The following is an 18,342-nucleotide window of genomic DNA, read 5'->3' as shown; positions in this document are numbered from 1 at the left end:
GGGAATAAGTGGGGGAAGAATATGCAGAAGCAAATAAAAGACATGGTCCCTGTCCTCAAGAAGCTTTTAGTCAGTTCAGAAGGTAAAACACACACACATTAAACAATATTAAAGGAATTACAGAACAGCAGATCAACAAGCTTGAGATGATTAACAGGCAGAGCCCTGCTTTCCCTAGCCTGACAGTTCAATACACCCTTACTGTATTTGAAATTTATTTAAAGGCGATTTCTCATCCTGTTTGGGAATGGAAGGAGAGAGGATCACTTACAGATATATGACTGTTTTCTCTTATGGACCCCGAGGCTTACTTTTCAAATCCCCATCCTAACGATTCTGATCTTCCTCTTTATCATATAACAGCCCACAAATACCAAAATGAAGTCTTTGATATAGAAACTTACTCCTAAAAGGTCTGAAAAATGACCCGGTTATACTAAACTGCTTCATTTAGTAAGATCTGTTGTATCTAGATCAGCAAGATGTGGACAGAGAATGGGAAGCATTAATGAATACCACAGAACTGTTATTCCACCAGTCATATGGGCTATGTACACGTGGGAGGGACACGGAGGAGATGGGATGCTGATCACAGGCTCCTGGCAGGAGATGGATTCAGGGCCAGGCTGTAATGGCAATGATGGACATAGATTCATGGGGAGAAAGGCATCCCGAAGCAGAAGATTAGTCAAGCAAAGGCACAGAAGCGAGAGTTAGTTGTGTGCGGGGACTGGCAAGCAGGCTGGCTTGGCTGAGATAAAGGAAAAAGAAAGCTCAAGACAGATATGGGGTACAAAAGAGGATTTGGATGGAGACTTTGCAATCCTGGGCTGACAAGTCTGGGTTACAGTATAGAGATACTTTGTCTTCTGTTTCAAGGGTCCCATATTTTAAGACTATTTATTAAAAATAATTCTTATTACAAAGGTTGAAAGCTATAAAACTATTGCTTTGACATATTAAAAAGAAAATATTCTATGCTGTATTCATTTTCATATCCCTATGTGTCTAGCACAGTGCCTTGCAGATGGTAGATCCTCAATAAGTGTTTATGAACTCAATTTAGCTGCAGTTGGTATTATCTTGTATTTTCACAGAAAGGAATGGTATAGTGTCTTATGTGACTCCTAATAAACAAACCCTGACCAAGAGAAAAGGTTCAGTTTCATCACCAAGATTTACAATTAGGAAGAGTATTAGCATTCTACAGGGAATTCTGCATGATGCTTTCCAGGGATTTCTCATTCTCTACTGGACTTGAGCAACTTGAGGACAGAGTCCATGTCTTATCTGGCTGTGATCTGCAGTATCTAGGTTGGGCACATAATAGGTGCTCAGTAAAGTTCTACTGAAAGAGTATAATACATGGGTCATAGCATAAATGGACAATGGTAGAGAACCATTTGCCACGAATCATCCTCATACTATTTTAACTGTAATTATTTCCCTGATGAGTCAATGTCATCAGACATTCTGACCGTCCAGAAATCAAGGCCCTCTTTGTGCCATACAACCTGGAATTTCCAACCACTGATTCATGTAGACTTAGCTGCTTACATATGGGGCACCAGTGGGTCTAGTCTCGGATTGTCCACTAACATGCTGGGTGTCCTTGGGCAAGTCATTTCCTTCTCTGGGCTGGAGTCTCCCCATCTATAAATTGAAGGGGTTGGACAAGATGATCCCTAAGATTCTATTGTAATTCCAAGAGTCTAAATATTAGGTTACTAAATAATTATGATCTACTTAAAAAGCTGCTAGGTTTTTAAGACACTAAAACTGCTAGGCTTTTGTTTCTAATCAAGATCTTCTAAACCTAAAAGTCAAGCACAGCAGCCTACCTAATTGTCACTGACATACACCAAGACCACAAGTCCTTTCTGCAAAGCTACCAGCAAATGATTAGAATGATTCCAAAAATAAAGCAATGGCAAATGTTACAAGGATGGATCTAAGTTCAATCATGGCCCTCAATAAACAGGCCATTTCATGAAGAGTTACTGGTCCTAAATTATGAAGGTCCCATCTAAAAAGGATGGCTAGGTGTTAGATATATGTAGATCATGGTTAAACGAAGATACTGTACACTGAAATGTGCATCAGGGTTAAGATATTCACATAGCAATAACTCCTTCATACTTACCTTCAATGCTATACACAGGCCTTAACACAAGTTAAGACTGCCCTCGTTATCATCAAAAAGTACAGTGATGTCTACTGGATAAAGAGCCCATTCTAGGCACTGTGACAGTATCATGGCGGGCTTCTCATCTGATCAGGCATCTGGCCAGGGAAGAGATAAGCCTCCAAGAATGTTCAACTGGAACGAAACATCATTTAGAAATTTGATCTTACTAAACGATAAGGAACCATAATCTATAAGGGCTTGGCCAGGCACGAGGACACAGATAAAGCACGTCCAAGAAAGGAAACCTTATTTTGCCCCAGCCTAACCCTTAGGACTGCTAATGGAAACCAAAAAATACTCTTTCAAGATTTAGGGGTGGGAGATTATGGAATTTATACCATATTTCAAGTTTTATAGTCTTTGTCTTTTTTTCCCCAGATATAGTTCCACATTTTCCTGAGCCACCATTTCCCTGTAAGTATGCTCTTCTGGGAAGCCTGGGTTTATACAACCTCTCAGGACCTTAGAGAAGGCTCCACTTTTTAGACTTCTGGTTCCTACGTAACTTTCCCCCAGAAATGACAGTGCAATATTGGGGCTCAGATGCTAACATACCCAATAGCACATCAGAGAATAGGCCAGATGTGTATGTGTATAAAACACCTTACTTGACCTGGAAACAAGAGAATACTCTTGCCCAAAGCACATGTTTTTGTGCAATACAAACAAAGCATTCAATTCAAGTGTACTTGTTGAAAAACAGGACATAATTAAGCAGTTGGTAAAATGCATTCTTGTTTCCCACTTGCAGATCTCCCAAGAGTCCCTTCGAATTTACCTATACGAGTTTCAGCTTCCCGCTTGCCACTTAGCTTGATAACGACTCAAAAATCATTCCCTTGTTTTCAAGGGCTCTTCTTTCTTGTCTGCTCTGTGTACTACAGGGCAGTATTGACACATGGAATTAATGACAGGGTCTGTAATGAAACAACAGTCATGCAAACACCAGTCTGCTCTTTTGATAAAACAGCATGTTAGAGACCTATTCACCTCCCTCTAATTGAGTACTGCATAATAGTTCCAATCCTTTTATGTAACATATTTTGTTCTATGATTAGAAAAGAAGAAAAAGGGGGAACCTATGAAGCATTGCTTCCTTCAATCACCCCCTGATTAATTCTGATTTTAATGAGGGTGGCTGTTATTTAGGCAGGTTCTGTTACATACTTGTTTTGTTGACTTCTGTACAATGTATAACAAAACCCAGGATGGGATAATTGGGAACCATTTCTTTGGCACAGGGATTCCTGTTCTTAATGTAAGGTTGGCTTGGAAAAAAGGAACCCTGACATTTAAAATTAGCCGTTTTGTATTTAATTCCCTTTGACATTTGGAAGATAGGATGAAAACTGGTATATAAATAAAGCATTTTAATTAACAGAGCTTTTCCAAAAATGCCTGCTGTAACAGAGCCTGTGAGAGCCTGGACAAGGAAGCTCTGTAATCTTTGCTATAATTCTGAGAGTGCATCTTATTTCAATACTTCAGCATCAACAGAATAGTCCATAATCTATTGAAGTACAATGGATTTCCTCAAAACTTGTGATATTCTGAAGTGTTTTAAATGCTTTGTCCTCAAGAAATTAATACAACTTTTGGCACTAGTTAAATGTTCAGTTATATACCATCAGAGCATGTTCTTTGCTGATCCTTCATCTTTCAGTATAATCTTCCATTTGATGGCTTCCTATTGCTGAAGTTATACTCATCTTTCACTAAGCCGCTAACCAATAAGTAGGAGAAGCGTGGTGGCTTTTCTGTACCAAATCTGAGGTCTTCAAGCTCCATTTTTCAAAAACATTTCTGAGACCCTTCCCTCAGCCTCACCATCATGCTTTGGGATTGGGTACAGTTGGGAAGTTAAAATATATAACATAAAAATATCATTCCCAAGAGAAATGGATATGGCACGTTGTCCACACCATGCATGTCCTTCCACTTCGGGAGTTGAATAAACAGGCAACAGTCTTGTAAGTAGGGAAGGCTTTTTAAAGTTAATTTTCTTCATATGATCACACTGAATATAAGAATCTGTCAGAATATCTATTCTTTTTTCAAAATAATTAAAATATTTTATATTAACATAGAATCATAAACAGTTTTACTGGTTTCCTTCATATGAAGCTGTTTTTGTTTTTGATATAAGCTGCTTAGGACCTGACTTGATATTTGAGAAAAGCTCAAGTATGGAATGAAAAAGCAGGAATGGCCTCCAAATCTTAATTTTCTTCTCAGGTAAATATGCTTACTATCTGTCTTTGTCCTTTGAATCTATTTAAAATTTATAGCATCTTACTAAAGATAATCAGACTGACAAATTTGAGAGCAGTATGGTGGTAATTTTGTAAAATAACATTTAAGATTTGGAGTCTGAAGTCTAAGAACCAAATCCTGACTATGTCATTAACAAGATGCCTGATCTTGGTTTAGATACTTAATCACTGGTCCCATTTATGCCTCAATAAAATATCTCTTACCCTATCTAATTCACAAGGCTGTTTCAAACTTAAAAGCAATATATAAAATATTAGTCTTTTATTATTCTCATTTCTGTTAGACGATCACATGCAAAGCTTCTAAAAATGTGCTATCCGCCTCACATTAAAGATATGGTTAAGAAAATATAGAGAAAGAGGTTAGGGATAGTGTTAAAAAAATAAAACTGAGTTTTACCGTTAAGTGAAGGTGATCTTTATCTCTTGGTAATTTCTCTAAAGACCTTTCTATCCTGTTGTCCAAAATTAGCAAAATAAATATTAATAAGAGGTCAGCATGCCAACTGACAGTGTTGAATAAAGCAGTAGAAATGGAAGTTCTGACATGCTCTTCTCAATTAGAAAGACTTAAAAGTTAAAGGAGCAAGTAGTCAATGGAGATTATTCTTTCTGATGTTTCTCTAATAAACAAAAGTCATTTTGGCTAGTGCTTAAATCAAGAGCTCAAAGTAGGCATTCCTACTACAGAGTTAAGGGACAATGACTACTAATAAGCAATACAAAGATTGCATGACATCCTACTTAGAGGTGTCCAACCAGTGGAAAGGCCCTCTTTAACCTAAAGAACGATATCATATTTCTCCCTTACCACTGTAAGGGTATATTAGTTTAACTGGATCCAAGTTCCTTTAATTAAGCTTCTAAGCAAACCTGCAGTGCATTTTTAATGAGGCAGAACAGTGCCGTCTGACAGAAACATAATGTAAGCCATATATATGTAAGCTTAAATGTTCTAGCAGCCACATGGAAAAAGTGAGAAAAGATAGGTAAGGTTAGTTTTAAAATAATTTGCTTAACCCAATATATCAAAAATATTATTTCAACATAAATTCATAATAAACAATTGAGGTATTTTATATTCTCTTTTTGTACTGAGTATTTTGTACTGAGTCTGAATATTTTAACACTTAGAGGACATCCCAATTCAGACTAGTGGTTACCATATTGGACAGTGCAGATCTAAAGGATTTTCTGATGTAAGCAATTAAGATCATTATACTTTCGTACCCACAATAGATCTTACAATGCTATAAAAACTGGATTGTATTTCTGAAATGTACCTACAAAGCATTTCCTTGATTAACTCATTAAGGTGGGAGTTATCACAGTTGTTATTTTTATAAGCAGAGTCAAGAAATTTAGTTATAAGGAAAAAATTATATAGTTATTACTTTCAGTCATAAATTACCTGTCCCAGCTTCAATAAGCTTAAAAATAATATTTGGAGACTAAAGGGGAACTATTTCTATATTTGGTACTTGCATTTATTAAGAAAGCCATGTCCCACCAATACTACACAATGGCTGGCAAAAATATATTGGACAAGGAGTAGATAAGAAAGGGAAGAAATGGAAAACAATCATTTATATAAATGTAAATTTTAGAAGATTTTGATATAATTTATAAGCAAAAAGGCAACGTTCTTTGTTAAACAGTGATGGTGTAAGTGTGGAGTAGAAGATTAATCAGTCCTGTTCCAATTAAGAAACTAAAGGGGATTAGAAAAGTCAAAACAAAACTTGAAACTTGAAATATTACTTCCCTTGGTTAGTTTAGGCTTAAGCCAGTCAATCCTCTCTCCCCTCTTCTGGAGGAGGCTGTGTTGTTATATGCAAATTGTGCTGTAGCTAAGGTGAATGCAATTGTATTAGCCACACTGGACTTGCTTAACCACATACAATCCGAATTCTAATTTCCCGCTTAAGTTGCAGGGACTTATATTTTTTCCAGTTCAAAAAAGGAAAGAAGAGATGGAGAGGCAGGCCAATTTCATCCTCTTTCTCACCTCTGTTCTCACATTAAAAATGTCAAATGAAGCTTTCTATAATCTCCATGCCTCAGGCCTTAATGCTTATGTCTGATAAATATTACAATTATCATTCTATATTAAAGAAATTAGGTACCCCATTATTTAAATTAGCCACTCATGGACCTTACAGAATTCCTTACAGAATTCCTTTCCAGACCTGAATGTTATGACATCTGGCCAAGAAATTGAACTGACAAAAGTATACTTCAAAGTCTTTAAACCATGTAGGCTATTTTATTGAGCAAAAAAATTAACCTTTGATTTGGGGATCAGCTTTGACATTTCATCAAACACAATGGGAAAATCACAGGGTACAAGGCACTGTACTAGCTAGACATGATGGGACTTACAGGGTTCAGATTATTCTCAAACTCTTCAGACCTCCAGGTCCACTGCCAATCCCCTTACCTACGTCTGTCACAAACAGAATCCTTATACTAAAAAAAGAAAAATCACGTGGAATACAACTGTCAATTGGTATTCAGTGGGAAGAAAATGTTTCAGCACTGATCTCTTCAGTGTCCTTAAAAATGTAGCTTAGATAAAGCTGCTAAGGTGGTGAGCCACTTGAGGCAGTGGCTATGTCCAGCCTGGAGGCAAAATGGAAAAGTAATTTAAATTTTTGCATTGGTGGTTTTTACAGTTTTGGTGGTAAATAACATCTGTACCCTACACCAGGCTCAGTAATAGTACTTGGCATGACCAACCTTAGTCATCACTTTGGTAAGTGCTTTGGCACGGGCCACTGTTGCTAACCACCATCCTGGTGCAGGTCCTTCACATCTGCTCTCCTATGGATGGAAAAAAGGGAGTGTCTAGTGTCCATTCATTGGCCACATCACCTCCAATCCTATCCTTTACTCACGCGCCTTTCAAATCAGGCCCAGGAGAAAATGATTTCATTTTTGGAAAGGAAAGCTAACCAGACAAAGCTACAGTACACTCTTAGCACAGTAAGACTTGGTGGGGTGCAGAACATCCTTAGAGTGACAGCTGAAGGAACTAACCAATAGCACATTGCTGAAGAAGATGATTTAGGAAATATTCTGGCAAACACTGACTCTAACAGACAGACACAATAGCACAGTGGACAGAGCAAAGGTCTTGAATTCTGAAAAATGAAGTTCTTAGCCTCACTTTAGCTAGAAAGACAGTGTACGTTTTGTAAACTGTGAAAGGAAATGTGTACGTTTTGTAAACAGTTTTGTAAACTGTGAAAGGAAATGGATTTTCATCAGTCATTAGCTTGAAAATGTGTGGGGCAATTCTTTGGGCCTTGCTTCCCCTAATGATAAATCTGATAACTTAATCAGATTGTGATAAAAAAACCAGAGCTCTTTGGAAGAAAGATGCAGTATGTGAATAACAAAGATTTATCTTATTAACAAGAGTAAGTTTCCCTCCACCTGGAATGAATGGTCATTTCTCCATTGGTCAATCTAACACCTCTTAAACCTCAAGGATCAGCACAATTGTTACCTTCTCTGTGAAACAGTCCCTGATTCATTGCAACAGAATGAACTGCTCCTTTTCCTTGGTGCTCACAGTTCAACACAGACCTTATTTTGACATTACTTCCCTCTACCCTGTATTCTAGAATAGCTTATAGCTATATCCCACACTAAAAGGTGAGTTTTCCAAAGGCAGAGACTACCACATTCACCTCTGAATCTCCCTCATCTTCCTAGCACAGTGCCTTGCACAGAGTACCTGCTTAATAAATGTTCCCCGAATTTACTGATTTTAGTCTACTTTGGCTTTATGGCATCTTTTTTACCTCAAAAAAACAAACCAAAAACAACAGGAAAAGAGAGAAGGAACTAAGACAAACACGTAAGACGACGCATAAAGAATGGGTTCATTCTTTGCATTCCACCTTTGGAATGCCCACTGCTGATCTCCATACAGTTTTGTCATTGACTGTTATTAGTGAGAGCAAATGTTAGAAAGCACATAAAGGCAGACAATGTAAAAAAAAAAAACAACAAACCCACCACACGTCATGGAAAAGTTTGTGATTTAGGACTATTCTCAAAATCGCCTTAGCTTCAACTTGAATGGCGAAATTCATACCATCAAAGCCAACACAAGACATATTTTGCTATGCAAAAATAAGTATCACCTTCAGATTGAGCTGGGAGTTGGCTGGATGTTTACTCATCCAGGGCAAATGGGCCAGTTGGATAGCATCTGTATTATCTTTTAAGAACTCATATTACTGAAATGCAATTTAAGAAAAACGAAATCTAACTAGTTCACTGTCTTCACACTAGTGTGCCCCATGCTGGTCCTTGTTAACATTTCCCCCTCCACCTACCAGGGGAGTCTGTTGGTTCTCATCCTAACTGCTGTAGTTACACTGCTGTGTTTGTTGTAAATTCTAAGCTTGGGAAAATGATGGAAATTTAAAAGGAATAGCTAGAAGTCAACTAAATTCTAGTCATACTAACTTTTTAGATGATGAAGCTACTTACTTCTATGTAAGTCTATCACATTACCAGCATCATTTGAAAACTCAGACTCTGTAGAGGGTCTAAATATCCTAACTTGTCACACTCTTCAAGTCAGCTCTTCCTATTTTTGAACATTTCTGCTCTAAGCTTCCTGCTGTGCTCTTAGCCTCTGACTGTTTCTTTATTATACCTTTTCCTTTTATGGTTCACTTTCTGGCTTTACCATTCCAGTTGATACTTCTCTTGATTGAGGGATACTAGCCTTTGCAGAGTTGTTGTGAAAAAGGAGATGACCAGAAGAAATTCACCTTACGGTGGCAGCTGCCACCAACACACAGAAGCACTCATTCAAGATGGCTTAAAGGAGACAGTGACTCAACATATGACTAGAAAATTGAGCAATTCAGGCAAGTGTGAAAGGAATACTTTCTGATAACTCCTCCAAGATGACTAGTTACTTATTAGTATATATTTAGTTTAATTATTTTCAAAACTGGCTATTTTTGGAGGGGAAGGAGGTATGAAGCAAGAAGGGAAGGGGAAATTGTTTTTTAGAATCCCTAATTAATACAAGTGCCTGCTTTCAGAAAATCCTTCAGTTGAGCTATTCCTTTTCACCTTTTCCTAGACAGTTTAGAATTCTTGGTTTCAGCAGCAATCCAAAAAGAAAGAATTGCAAACTTGCACATCAAAAATGGATAAAAATAAAAAGCATCATGATTTGGAACAAAAACCAAAACAGACTAAAACGAAAAAATACAAGAAGCAGCAAAATCATCAAACCTAATTCACAGCATCTTTTTGAAGACAGGGAGGTTAGTTGGTTAAATATCACAGTGACCTGGCAGCTACTCTCCTAGCTTTGAGAGTTGAAATGTTTAGGAACGCACATCCATAAGCGGCACATGTAGAAGAACCACAGTGGCCAAGAGAGGGCTGAACTAGTGCTGCCTGGGCCAGCCTGTTCCAATCAACATGGACTTCCAGAGTGGCTGTTCTATGGTAACTCTCAGTGAGAGAGACAAAGAAATAGAACATTTTTAGAAACCAAGCAAAAAATGGAGGGGAATACAATACCTGGAAAGTTTATCAAGCATGTTGACAAGTTTCATGGCTTCATATTCTTTTTGTTCTTCTGTCATTTCATCTATGGGGTTTGGCATTGGTTCCTCTAAATGACCAGTGATAAGATTAATGCTACAAAAAGAAAAAAAAGTTATGCTGTATGTTTTCAAATTATGCTCTTTCTATACTTTTCTGGTCCAAGTTTTAAGTTATAATAAGAAAGAGTATAATAGCCAAAAAATTGGCAGTAGCAATTTTATGGTATAGAACTGCTATAGGAATTTTTTTAAAAACTGACTTTTCCTACTAATTTGCTTTGGGAAGTGGGTGATAGCTAACTTGCCAGCTTTTTTTTTTGAAGGCATGGCTACTTTTTAAAAATTGGAAATTTGATTGGTGCCGTTAGGATAAATATCCTTGGATGCACAGCTTAATTATATAGGGGACAAATGATTTCAGAGAAGAAGAAACCTATTTTGTGATACAGCATAAAACAAGTATGTCAAAAAAATTGGAAAAATGATGACAGGCTGGAATCTGAAAATGAAAGCATGCCAATTTATAATCTCAGGAAATTAGTCCATTAGTGAGACCACAGAAGGCAATGAGTGTTTAAATAATAAAAGATAAAGCGAACAACTTTAATCAGATTTGATCTGACCTAGATGAAAAAAACAAGGAATGAAATCTAGTCTACCAAAAGACAGGTATGCCATCTGGCTTTCTGGAAATAGATTTAATAAAGTACTTAAAATGAATGTGTTCGATAAACTTTGTATGAAGTTCTAATATCAAACCAAACTATCCTCTTAATTAAAAGCCGTACTATTTTTTTTTGTTTTGAGGAGGAGGAAGTGAAATAAAAGATAATTCTTTCAATGGCTGCCAAATATCTATAGTTTAAACATCTTTCTGGAGAAGCAGACAAGAGGTTATAATATTCTGTACCAGCCAAGTACAGACAGTAATGTTTTTAATGATCAAATATCCCTGCAAACAGCAAAGTGCCAATAAATTACTTGCTAGGGTTTACAAACACAAATGCTTTCAGGGGTCAGGCCTTAAGGATAGGCAGATGACTGAACTGCTTAAGTATAAGTAACATGGAGTATTGTGGACTAGGGTAAAATGGAGAACAGTTCTAGTCTAAACGGGGGAAAAATCATTTGGGACAAAACCAAGACATTGTGATTGATTACGTCCTTGTGTGGCCAGCTTGCTGGCTTGGCTTCAGACTTTTTACTTGGGCAAGTTGACTTCCTTAACTAAGCAGGGCTTTTCTCACATAGAGCAAGGGCTAGGTACTATAATGTTAGTAAAAATATTTCTTTTTCTACATTTCTCAGAGGCTGCCTGACAGATTTCTTGCAGAAGGACTCAGTGCTCACCATCCTCAAAAACTGGATCTCAAACATCTATTTTACCATTCTTGCATAAATACCTTTGTCAAGGGCAATGGTTAAAAAACTTCTTTTTCCTTCAAAGCAGTGGAACCCCTCACTCTTTTAAACAAATGAAATCTACACAGAAAGCAGATATATGAAATAGATGAAAGTGGAACTGCTCAGGCAGAAGAGGGGCCAGGGATGGCCAAGGAGAGTGGGGGCCTAGAATCCCTTCTATTTGCTTCCCTTCTATCCTCACTCACTTGCTTCCTCTGAAGTCAGCCCCTAAGGCACTTTCAGGAACTCTGGGGAAACAGTCTGAAAACCCACAGGCTTGTCAGTGATTCTTAGCCTTGGCTGTAAACTGCAATCACCTGAGAAACTTTAAAGACGTGACCTGGGCCTCACCTGAAACCAACTAAATGTTTTTTTGTTTTTTTTTCTCCAGGCGATTGTGATACTCATTGAGGTTATGAACCACTGGGATACAGCCTACCTGAGACGTTCACTGTGTGCTACTAGCCCCTCCTTTTTTTTTCAGGTGCTCATGCATGCTCAGTTGCTAAGTCATGTCTGACTCTGTGACCTCATGGACTGTAGCCTGCCAGGCTCCTCTGTCCATGGGATTTACTAGGCAAAAATACTGGAATGCATTGCTATTTTCTACTTCAGGGGATCTGCCCTGTCCAGGGATCGAACCCAAGTCTCCTCGTTTCCTGCATTGGCAAGTGGATGCTTTTCCACTGTGCCACCTGGGAAGAGTCAGGTGCTCATAAAAGAAAAGAAAAAGGCCTTGAGTTGGTGGCCATTAACTAAAATGTTGAACGGGGATTTCCCAAAAGTCAGAAACAAAGAGGATCCAGATAAGGCTTCTGAGAAGATAATTTTTAAGAAGTCTCCAGATGCCACACTGAAAATGTAATTCTACCACTCATCTCTTATTTGCTTAGATGTAAAACAACAGGGCATATTTTCATTGGTTTCTCTTTTGCTGCCTGTTAAATTAGAAAAACAACTAGTCTTAAAAATAAGTAAGTAAAGGTATTTATTATAAGGCACGTGCCACTTTCCAACCAGACAAAAGAAATACGGCCTTAGAAGAAGGTATAAGGCCAGACAGGTGTATTAACTATTTAGGTCATGCTCATCTGTCTCTTAAGAGAAGTCTTCTCTCTTCAAGCTCAATAGAAGGGTGACAAAAAAATCAGATCCACACACTGTTCTAGAATATAATGAAATTAGCACAGGCCATCATGTGCCTTAGGGAAAAAAAATCTGTCAGGAGGATACCACAGCACATGAAATCAGGACATGATTCCTGGATCAGGGCACTTTTGATTCTTTTCTTGGTTCTTTTAAGGGCTTAGTGGAAATGATGACTCTTTTCCACAAGCTGACCTCAAGTCCGCTGCTGCTAAAATGATTTAACAACTTGCTGTGAAATTAGCTACTAGAGTCATACAATCCTTTGCTCACTGAGCATAAAATTCACTCTTACAGAGTAAGAACTTACCATCCTTTACCCATGTAGTAAAACATTCCACCCCCAAAAACACTCTGGGAATTGAGCTTTCAATTTTTTCCTTGAAAAAACATCCCCCGCCCCAAACCCCAACCCGGTACTCAGAAGAATGTAACCACCACCATGGCAAATAGAAGTTGCTGAACGCTGCCACTCAGAGTTATGGTGAAAAAAAAAAAACAACGCCAATATACAAGGGGCAGGAGGCAGCCTTATACACTCTCTCCCCTCCTGCTCCCCACTTCAAACCAATCTCATGCAGTTTCCCCACCCAGAGAAAGAGAAAACAAATAATAGTCACCACCGCAGCAACAGAGTGAGGTTTCATAAAAAAGAGTATTTTCACTGAACAAATACTTGCCACCTTTATAACATTAAGAGTATAGTCTGAGATGTAACTTTCCAGGTTTCAGGATCTTAACACTGAAATTCTGGGACTGGTTTTTTTGTTCAAGACTCTGAGTCCTAAGATACTTTAAGTACACTAACTGCGGTAGATATTTTATTGGGTAATTTTATATTTATCATAGTTCTTCCCACCTTGTCTCTGCTCCCCGCCCCCATATTTTCATCACTCCAATCCTAACTCTTCTGTGTGATATGTCATCAAGAATTTTGTATTATATATAATGCCATTATATGACTGAAGCTATAGGTCTGGAGACAAAAGGATTAAGACTTTTACTCTTCAAATTGTTGCTACATTTGGCCAACATCAATTGCATTATACTACTTCACTTAAAAAAAAAAAAAGGAGCTATTAAACGTTCCCTGAGCTATAAGAAAGTTAACATCTATCTCTAAAAAACATGGGTCAAATTTTACTCCAAGCATCCTGGTTAACAAGCTGTAAAGTCAAGTCCCTGTAGAGGCTAAGGCAGATAAGATGAACAAAGAAGATACATTATCAAATCGAAGGAGCTTATGCCTGGTATGACAGGGGCCACAGTCATTCAACTCAGTCAGGTAACATGTGGCACTGTAGGCCTAATGTTATCAGAATTTCCACCTTTTCAAAAGAAGTTAGGAATCTAAATTTTCATCTGAAAGATGAATTCTAAATTATTTTAAGCCCTATGTAAAACAAATATTAAAAACATAAAACCAAATAAACAATGCAACATCAGGCAAGTGAAGCAAAACCTACTTGTGGGCTAAATCTAGTCTGTGGACTGACGATCTGCAACCTCTAGGAAAGGGTTCAGGGTTTTTAGGAGAAGGAGTTTGTGAGTCCAGATTAAGGAAGAAGAGGGCAGTGGGGTGGGAAAGGAGACATTATATGCTCATGAAATTAGAAATATCTTTCCAGGAAAAACTCTCCATAACATCTGCCACCCACAAAACAGTAAATAGAGTGGAAATTTACCATACCCTGTTTGCTTGAATTCCATCCCCTGGCCCCATTTCCCAGCTAGATGTGGAGCCTGAAGAGGGCAGGGACCTCATCTCATCTGTCTAGGTTACCCTCACGCTAAGAAAGGGCTGACCAACTTAAATTTATTAATACCTTAAAAAAATTATGTACTCAACAAAAATTTACTGAATGCCTACTGCACATAGGCACTATTCTGGGGACATCTCAATGAATAAAAAAAAATCTCTCATGGAGTTTATCTTCTACTGGGAAAAACAGACTAAATGAATAAGTAAATTGTATGGTATGTTAGAAGGTGATAAGTGCTATGAAGAAAAAAGAGCAAGCAAGTGTGAGGTGGAGGGGTGAAGGTAGGATTGTGGCAATTTTTAATGTGGGGACAGAATAGACTTTACCAGGAAGACAACAATTGAGTAAAGACATGCAGAAGCCAAGGGAATGGCCTTATAGCTATCTGGAGAACAGGCATTCCAGGCAGAAGGAACAGTCAATGCCGGGGCCTCAGACAGGAGTGTGTCTGGAGCATGACAAACAGCGAATCACTGTGGTGGTAGCACAGTGAGAAAGGGTACATGTACATCACTGTAAGGACTTTGGTTTTTAGCCATTGGAGAGTTTTGAGCAGCGGTAATGTACATTTTTATAAAGATCACGTTGGCTGCTGTGTTGAGAACTAAAAGTAAAGAATGACCAAAAAAAAAGTAAAGAAGTAAAGTAAAGTAAAAAAAGTAAAGAATGAGTAATGAATGACAAAGATAGAAGCAACAAGACCAGTTAGGAAGCTATTTAAAATGATCTCAGAGATAAAATTTGAGCTTGGACTAGAATAGTGGCAGTAATGGTAGTGAGGGGTGACTAAATTCTGAATGTACTGTGAAGATAGAGCCAGAATTACCTGATAGATTTATGTGAATCAGAATGAACTGAATAAAACTTTTAACTTTCAGGGATATCAGAATTTATAAAAAATATATTTTCTCTTATTTTTTATTTTGGTTATATCAAAGAAAGATAATAGATGCTCTAAGAACAGGGAAATTACATGAAGGGCAAACTCATCTCTCCTTTTGATTGGCCCTGAAGAATATGGTAGCAGTTAAAACACAAGCTTTGACTTCACACTTGTTAGGATGGCTAAGATATTAAAAGAAAAACCTGAAAAATAATAAGTATTGGAGAGGATGTGGAGAAACTGGAACCCTTGTGCACTGCTGGTGGGAATGTAAAATGGTATGGCAGTTCCTAAAAAAATTAAAACATAGCATTACCATATGATCTAGCAATTCCCCTTTGGGTATATACCTAAACTTATACACTCACATTCATCATTCACAGCTTTATTCACAACAGCCAAAAGGTGGAAATAATCCATGCATCCACTGATGGATGAATCAATGAACAAAATGTGGTAAATACATACAATGGAATGTTACTCAGCCTTTAAAAGGAAGGAAATTTTGACACATGTTATAATATGGATACATTTTAGAGACATTTTAAGTGAACTTAGTCACAAAAGGAGAAATATTGTATATTATTTCACTTACATGAGGTTCCTAGGCAAATTCACAGAGAAAGTGTAACAATAGTTACAAGGGGTTGTGGGGAGAGGGAATAGATAAAAGTTTCAGTTGAGGAAGATGAAAAGTTCTGGAGATAGATGGTAGTAATGGCTACACATTAATGTACATGGTGCCACAGATCTGTATGCTTTTAAAATGGTAAATTTTATGTATATTTTACCTTCAAAATAAGAAGGCAAAGTGAAAAGTATGATAAAGCCTGCTTTGCCTACCTCAAAACAACAAAAACAACAACAAAAAATCTCAAAAAAGACCAGCTCTGGAGTTAGGTCACCTGATTGCTCATGAACTGTGTGCCCTAGACAAGTTCTCGAAACCACTCAGCTTTATTTTCCTCATATGTAAAATGTGGATAACCTTTAGCCCAAAGTTTGCTGTGAAGATTAAATGAGATAATATTATGAAAGTTCTTAGTACACACATTAGAAACTCAATAAATGTCATTTATTTGCTCAGTTATGTCCAACTCTCTGGACTCCATGGACTGTAGCCTGCCAGGCTCCTCTGTCTGTGGGATTTCCCAGGCAAGAATACTGCAGTGGGTTGCTATTTCCTTCTCCAGGGGATCTTCCCAACCCAGGGATTAAGCGCGCATCTCCTGCACTGGCAGGCAGATTCTTTACTACTGAGCCACCAGGGAAGTCCCATTCAATAAATACCAGCTGCTATTAGCATAAGTGAGCTACTTGTCAGTAAGTAAGTAAGCCAGAAGTCCTTGAATCCAGTGAATTAGTTTATTAAGTTAAATCATCACCATGGAGCTGCACATGCAATCTTCATTAACTAAAGAAGCCATGCAACAACTAGGTTTTTTGTGGAGTTTGCTATGGTTAAATCCAGTTACAAGATATTTTGAAGAGATACCAGTTAATAATGGTGACTGAGGTGAAAAATTTGAGAATTACTGTATAAGACTGATTCCACATTTAAGAAGTAGGGTAAATTATGGAACAATGTCTTAATCAAAGATTTTGCATTCTATTAACAATGCAAAGAAATAGGGTAATGTTGTGTAATTCATTTATTATTAAGTATCATGGATCAGCAATATAAGTAGACATACTGAATACACATATATACACCAAGTTGCATCTAGGTAACTAAAAAAGCTCCAAGATACTTTTAAAATTACAGTGCTTTATATGTCTCTTATATTGGGCTGTTGGTTTCAAGTGATATCCTTGATATAAAGGATATAAAAAACTATGGTTATAAATCTGTAGGAAATAAAATCTGAAGTAAAGCTCAATACTGTAGATTCAGATAACACACCTCTTGCTGGTCATTTACTCAAACTAAAATACAAAAGAAAAATTAGAGAACTCAATTTTCAAAGTGCAAAGCTGGTGTGATTGTAAATATTACAAAGGTGAGTTAACCAGTATGCAAGGCAGAAGAGGCAGTGATTTTATTTTCAATTCTAGTCTTCAGAGATCTGAATTTAGATTGTGTTTCATGACTGCTTATAGGAAATTAATCCTAGTTCCTAGAAAGGCTAGTTACAACCTACTATACATAAATATACCATCACAGCCTAACTAGGCAAAATGAGAGATCTTCAAATCCTAGTTCTGGTTTATCTACTTCAAGAAATATTAAAGCTATCTCTTCATTTGTATAACACCAACATATGGAGACAATTATAATGGGACTTGACTTAAAGCAGCATAAAAAAATCTTGACAAAATAAAGTCATTTGTGCTGAAGAAACTTTAATATCTATACAGCTGCTGCCATAGCTACTGTTGAGAAATACATGGTCAAGAAGGAAACACCCCAAAATTGCTTAGTATAATAATTTTTAATTTTAATCTGCTGGGTTTAATTATGAACTAGTGTGGTAGTTAACAGGGCATCCTAAAGTTCTATCCACTTTGGCCCTTCCCTTCTTCTGCCCTTCCCTTCTTCTGCCCCTCCATACAACACCTCTTTAAAGATATCCTTTTGGACTCATAGACTCCTATATACCATACCAAGCCTGAAGGCAACTAGTCTAAATGAATCAAATGTCACTAGGTACACATCTGTCAACTGATGTTTGGAATGATATACAAACCACAGTAATCAGTTACATTATACCACCTATACAGTCAAGGAGCCTTCATACTCAGAGGTGGAAAAGAAAGAGGTATAAAGTTAGAAATGTGTGCTAAGTCACTTCAATCATGTCCAACTCTTTGCGACCCTAGAGACTATAGCCTGCCAGGCTCCTCTGTCCAAGGGATTCTCCAGGCAAGAATACTGGAATGGGTGGCCATTTCCTTCTCCAGAGAATCTTCCCAACCCAGGGATCGAACCTGCATCTCTGATGTCTCCTGCATTGGCAGGCAGGTTCTTTATCATGAGCACCACCTGGGAAGCCCTATACATTATATCACCAATACAGTCAAGGGGCCTTCATGTTCAGAGAAACAGGTATAAAGTTAGTATTAAGAAATGTGGTTTCTCTTTTATACAGGACCAAAG

General features: G+C 37.5%; 1 protein-coding gene across 9 annotated transcripts in view; it reads right to left on the bottom strand.

The window, feature by feature from the left end:
• RIC8B (RIC8 guanine nucleotide exchange factor B) overlaps positions 1-18,342 on the bottom strand; it is a 105,439-nt gene that overhangs the window by 7,309 nt on the left and 79,788 nt on the right. For 2 of the 9 annotated variants that reach the window (XM_081591318.1, XM_081591323.1), the window contains one exon: positions 10,024-10,143. The exons of 2 other annotated variants lie outside the window; for them this stretch is intronic. In XM_081591318.1, the coding sequence (XP_081447444.1) occupies positions 10,024-10,143 (120 nt within the window). Of the gene's footprint in view, positions 1-2,143; positions 2,321-2,966; positions 3,106-4,861; positions 4,917-7,200; positions 7,285-10,023; positions 10,144-18,342 lie in introns of those variants that run through there. 5 more of the 9 variants (XR_014082327.1, XR_014082325.1, XR_014082326.1 and 2 more) reach the window with 5 other exon arrangements.

The sequence above is a fragment of the Giraffa tippelskirchi genome, chromosome 4 (genome assembly GCF_054371585.1).
Source record: "Giraffa tippelskirchi isolate mGirTip1 chromosome 4, T2T-mGirTip1v1.2.pri, whole genome shotgun sequence".
Taxonomy (NCBI): Eukaryota; Metazoa; Chordata; class Mammalia; order Artiodactyla; family Giraffidae; genus Giraffa; species Giraffa tippelskirchi.
This window is presented reverse-complemented; position numbering and strand designations above follow the sequence as displayed.